The 6726-nt window shown below is 20.1% G+C and overlaps 2 protein-coding genes across 2 annotated transcripts; one reads left to right on the top strand and one right to left on the bottom strand.

The window, feature by feature from the left end:
- Positions 1 to 1553, bottom strand: PRSY57_1026500 (mitochondrial ribosomal protein S22 precursor, putative; the record flags this gene model as incomplete). The annotated part of the gene is made up of 1 exon (XM_012907854.2): positions 1 to 1553. A coding segment is annotated over one exon (1553 nt), but the record flags the coding sequence as incomplete, so codon positions are not given.
- Positions 1554 to 3432: 1879 nt separating this feature from the next.
- On the top strand, positions 3433 to 5715 carry PRSY57_1026400 (U3 small nucleolar ribonucleoprotein MPP10, putative; the record flags this gene model as incomplete). The annotated part of the gene is made up of 1 exon (XM_012907853.2): positions 3433 to 5715. One exon carries the CDS (start codon positions 3433 to 3435, stop codon positions 5713 to 5715), a length of 2283 nt encoding a protein of 760 aa, XP_012763307.2.
- Positions 5716 to 6726: the final 1011 nt, after the last annotated feature.

Raw genomic sequence — 6726 nt, 5'->3', positions numbered from 1 at the left:
TAATACTGTATGGAACGTGAATCGAAATATTCCTTAGTCTTGTTGTCTACTAAAGAATGAGAATTTTTTTTTTTGTTCATTTTTTTATATAAACGATATAAGTGCTGCTTTGTTTGTTCTGGAGTATATAAGCGTGCGTCGGGTCGTGTTACTCTTTTAGTAAATCTCCATAGGTCTCCCCATAATAATTTTCTTGCATTTTTATATCCATATCCTTTTAATATGTGGCCCGTTTTTGTTTTGAGGTTTGTTATTAGGGGGGAACTTTTTGTAACAACAAGCCTTTGAAAATTATGGGGATAAGAGCATACATCTATGAGTACATGTTTTGCTGCTTTTATAGTAGGCATAACAACTCTGGGCCAGAAAAAGGATTTTTCTTGAAGTGTTAAAGTTTGTTGTTCATTAATATATTTGGTACGTGGTCCTTGTTCTTTTCGTATAACAAGATAAGAATATTTTTCTTCTTCTACATTTTTAGCTCGACTACCTTTACAATAAATATGATGAGATAACCTATGTACTCTTTGTGAAAAATGACACCAGTCTTTTCCTGTGAGAGCCAAAGGGCATATACTTTCATGTGGACATGGTGCGACAATATGAAATTTATCATATTTTAAATCACATATAAACATTTCTCTTATAGCATGTAACATACGAAAGCCTGTGGGTGTACCATTTTCTACAATAATTATAATACCACCTTTGGATAGTTTATTCCATAAGTTTTTAATAAAAATATTTCTTGAATTATGATCATATAATGAAAGAAGCATATGAGATAAAATTATCAAGTCATATGAAGATTGTGTATGTTCATATAAATTTATTTGATGTTGTATATTTGGTATGTGATCTGTTAAATATTTAGATATAGATAATAAATGTTCAGAAGCTTGTATAGAAAGAATATGTTTATATGGATGTTCAAAAATTTCAGTATACGCTATAATACCAATTGCCGGTATTTCAGAAACATGTAAAATATGTAAAGGTAAAAAATTTGGTATACGTAATTTAATTTCTTTAAGAATTCTATATAATACTGCATACTTACCATTAAATGTATGTAATGTATAAGCTATAGATACCTCAGGGAAAAAGGATATATTTATTTTATGTCTTATATCTTCAGAATAACTTATAGATACTTGATCTATATCTTTTACTTTTTTTTTATATTCTGTAATAAATGTTTTTAAAAATTTATATGATTTCTTATCTAACATTCTTTCGATATTATTTCTTTCTTCTTCATTATAACATAATAATTTTGATGGTAATACTTTTGGTAACTCAACACAATTTCTACTAGTTATTTTTTTAGACATATAACGTCCCAATTTCTCTAAATCTTTCTTTTTTATAAATTGTTTTGATAAATTATATAATTTTATTCTTATATAATCAGGAATTTTTATGGTTTTTAAAGAAACCATACTTATCTTATCTAACTCTTCAATAACATCTGCACTCAAACTTTGACTTTCTCCTAGAGAATCAAATTTGTAACCCCGTATTCTAAAAAAACGTAAGCCACCACCATACATACAAAGAAACTCTTTCTTTATCCCTAATTTTATACATGTAAAATTAAAAACACTCATATGAAAAATGTTCTTATGATGGCACACTCAAATGGACAATTTCACTTTTTAATTTTAAAACCTACACAAGATATAATAAACTTATATCTAAACATGTATATACATACATACATATGTATGTATGTATGTATATATTGTTTTTATAATATGTATAATCTTTTTATACACGTTTAGTAAATATCCAAATTAAAAATTATGTGTAGGAAAAAATTAAAAAATGGTTCAACGAGCCTCATTAGAAGATATTATATATAACTTGGGAGATATTATTAATTCTTTATTTTTTTTAAAACGTAAATCGTACAATATTGAATTGATTATAAATATAAATAAATAAATATATATATATAAATATAAATATATATATATATGTGAATATTTCCTTATATCTTCATATTTTTTTTGGGATGACCCTAAATATAAATATAGATTATAGTTTAGATAGAAGGTTAAATATTAATAAAACATATAATTAAAGGTATATATTATAGTATTATTTATTATTTCTTAATCATTAATTTTTACATACACATCTAGCATAAGTACATCATTATATATATATATATATATATATATATATATATATATATATAAATATTTACATATATATTTATATAACCGTTGAATATTTTAATTTTTTTTTTTTTTTTTTTTTGTGATTAAGCAAAATATATGATTATCATCCTTTTTTATTAATCCTTTTGAAAAAATGTTATAAATATAATATATATATATATATATACATATTAGGTAACGAAAAAATATTGTATCATTTTATTATTTTATATAAACATGTAAAGCCATCATTGAAATTTTTATTTTTTAAATTGTGAGCCCCTAATTCATATTATACATGATATAAATATAAAACGTGGAGTTATAAAAAGGAGATTTTTTTTTTTTTTTGTTCAGTTGGTTGATAGGTTTAATAATTAAAAAAAGAAAAGAAATGATTTTTCGTTTTATTTATAATTATTTTTTTTTTATTTTTTTATTATTTTTTTATTACTTTTTTATTATTTTTTTATTATTTTTTTATTATTTTTTTATTATTTTTTTTTTTTTTTTGTTCTTTATGTTTTTATTTTACAACATTACTTTTTTTTTTTTTCTTTTTTCCAAAAAAAAATATATATATATAAATAATATATATATAAATCTTATATAGGTAATATTTATTTATGTATATATATATATAAATATGCTTATATAAAATATTTTATTATATATATATTATATATTTATATAGACCCTATAAATTTTCTTTTCTTTTTTGTAAGATTTTATATCTTTACTCATATGTAAAAAAAAAAAAAAATTTAAAAATTAAATATTATTGTTATATAAAAATATATTTTTTTTTTCATAATTTTTTTGTAAAAGAGGAATCATAAAAAAAAAATAAAATATATATATATTATATATATATATATATATATATATATATGTATGTATATATATTTATGTTTAATATAAAACATGTTCTATAATTTTTTATTTTTTTATATATACAAATATTATTATAAGATATAAAAAGAATAATTTATGGAGCATTATTATATAATTATATGAAAATAATAATTAATATCAGTGTTGAAATGAAAAAAAAAAAAAATTTATATATATATATATATATATATATGTAATAATATATATATATTCATTTATTTATTGTTAATTTATTTGTTGATTTAAATAACTTTTTTATTTAATAAACTTTCAACATCATAATATATAATATATATATATATATATTAGATAGGTCGTCCTTTGGTCTTAGCATAATATATCTTATTATATAATTGTTTTATGTTTATTAAATATGGATGAGGGGAAAGTAAAAAAGTATACGGATTTTATAAATTCCTTTACTAGTTTTGATAAACTAGGTAACGATAATAAATGTAGTTTTATGGAAAATAAAGAGAGTTTAGTAGATATGATTGAATATTTTTGTAATTTTTTAATTAAATATTTTTACAACGATATAAATATGGATAGTATTAATATAAAAGAATCAAATTTAGACTCAGAACAACTGTGGTACTTAATCGAATGTTTAATAAAAAAGAAAAATTTAAATAACCTTCTTGAGTTTTTTAAAAGATATGAAAAACAAATTGATCAAGAGAAATGTAATAAAAAGAAGGAGAAGAAAATAAAGTCAGCATATAAGTTAAATAGAGATTTAAATGAATTAAGTGACGATAATACATTTTTTGAAACATCTGAAGAGATACCATTTTCTGAAAAAGAAAAACAAATAAACAAAAAAAAAAAACGGGAGAATAATATGAGTAGTGACCATGGCACAAAGAAAAGAAAAGAAAAAAATTCAATTCGAAATAAAGAATCGGAGATAAATAAAAAGGAAAATAACAAAAATGATGAGATTAACCATAGGGAATATCTTGAGGAAGATGAGAATCAAGATAGGTTTTTTAATTTCGATGAAATGGAATCATTTTTAAATAATGAGGAAAAAAAAATGTTAAAAATTACTGAACGAGAGGACAAAGAAATGGAGAAACTAAATGGAAATTATGAATTTGATGAAAATGAAGAAAGTGATGAGGAGGAAATTGATTTAAATAATTTTGAGGATACATATGAGGATGCGAAAAGAATGAAGTATGCCGATTTTTACAAAGATGATGATGATGATGAAGATGTTAAAGATGATGAAGATAATGATGGTGATTATAATGATGATGATTATAATGATGGTGATTATAATGATGATGATTATAATGATGATGATTATAATGATGATGAAGATAATGATAATGAAGATAATTACGATGACGATAATTACGATGACGATAATTACGATGACGATAATTATGATGATGATAATTACGATAACGATAATTATGATGATGATAATTACGATAACGATAATTATGATGATGATAAGCTTAACGAAGAATCTTATGAAAAGAAAAAATTATATGATAAAAAGATAGAACAAGATATATACGAAATAAACCAATTCGACAGTCGTCTTAGTGATAATGAGAAGGACTCTTTATCAAACGAATTTAATGATAATAAAAAAACGGATGATGTGCAAGAAAAAGAAAAAATCGAGAAAGAGCTAGTTGCTGAAAAACACTGGTCTCTAAAAGGAGAAGCATATGGATATAATAGACCAAAGAATAGTATTTTAAATTTAAACTTCGAAATCCCCAAATTGAATACTTTGAACAACAATAATACTCTGGAAAATAAAAATGTAGGAGATATGGAAAATACAGATGATGATGGTGATGATGAAGAGAAAGAACATACATATGGAGATGGACATAATAAAAAGAATAATACGAATTCATATAAAAAAAAAGAAAATAAAATGAACACATTAAATAACGAAATCGAAATTGTTGTAAAACAAAGAATACAAAATATGCTTTTTGATGATGTGGAAAAAAAAGCTATAGAAGACATTGAACTTGAAGAATTTAATAAAAATGATGAAATCAATTTTGATAATTTAAATTTTTCTAAAAGTAAAATAAGCCTAGTAGATGAATATACACAAAAATATCAAGATGAAATTATGAACTCACAATCAAAAAATAAAGAAAATAATTTACAAAAAATCGAAATTATGAATTTATTCAAAAAAATTATGCATGCATGTGATTCCTTATCGAATGATTATTTTATTCCAAAACCAATTTTATTAAATAATAAAAATAATAAAATGGCTACATTAAATATTGAAGATTCAGTACCTATGATTTTATCTGACAAAAATAAAAAAACAGCAGAAGAAATTTTTAACCCTCAACATATGAAACAACAAAAGGAATTAACCAAAGATGAAAAGAAATCTATACGAAAATCAAAAAAAATGAAAAAAAAAAAAAAAATATTAAACCAATTTAAAAAAACAGGTAGTATTAATCAATTAGTAAAAAGAAATACAGAAATAATTAATAAAAATAAAAAAAACAAAGATCAAAAAATTAATCATAAAAAATATGGAGTATTATCAAAAAATCACATACTAAATACTAAAATAGGAAACAGGTATAATTTTGGTAGCCAAATATCAAAGGCATTAAAAATGGATCAAAATAAAAACAAAAAATTAAAATAAAATCATAAAAATCAACAGAATAAAAAATATTTCATATCATTCTTTTAAAATCTACAATGTGAAGGAATATTTATTCCTTTCTTAAAAAAAAAAAAAAAAAATTTTTTTTGTAAAAAATTAAATATATATATATATATATATATATAATATATATACTTTTTATATTTATACATTTTTGAGGGACTATCCTTTTTTATGTCCTGTTTTTTCTATTTTTTAAACATGAAACATATTCTCAAAGTATATATTAAAAATTAAAAAAGAATTATGCTTAATATTTTAAATATAACTATAGTTTTATTTATTTTTTTTTTTTTTTTTTGTTATTATTAACTCTAATTAATAAAAATTACAGAATTGTGTTATAATATATATTGAAAAAATAATTTATTTAAAAATATATATCAATTTTTTAAACATTTTAGTGTTAATAGATATATATATGTATATATGTTTATATATATATTTTATATATATATTTTTTTATATATTTTTTTATATATTTATTTATATATTAAAAAATATGAATTTATTTTGATAAGTGTGTAGGTATTTATTATTTCTTTCTTATCATATAAAAAATTGGCTACAATGAGTTGTTCATATTAATAAAGAACTATATAACGTTTTTAAAAAAATACACATAAAAAAAAATATATCACATATATATATATATATATATATATATATATATATATTTAATATGTTATTAAAAAAAGTAAAAAATGAACATTTCCATATTGTATAAAAAACATGTGAATATAGATCCACATAATAATAAAATTTAATTAATTATGCACATAACTATAAAATTTGTATAATATATGTATATATATATATATATATATATATATATATATATATATATTATATTTTTTTTTTTTTCTGCCTCTATATTACTTCAAGACAACACACCATTCATATTTTTTTAAAAAAGAAAAATAAACAATATGTAATATAAAACATATTCATGTATTATTTTTACATGCTATAAGCTATATTTCTTCTTTT

Source organism: Plasmodium reichenowi, chromosome 10, assembly GCF_001601855.1.
Source record: "Plasmodium reichenowi strain SY57 chromosome 10, whole genome shotgun sequence".
Taxonomy (NCBI): Eukaryota; Apicomplexa; class Aconoidasida; order Haemosporida; family Plasmodiidae; genus Plasmodium; species Plasmodium reichenowi.
This window is presented reverse-complemented; position numbering and strand designations above follow the sequence as displayed.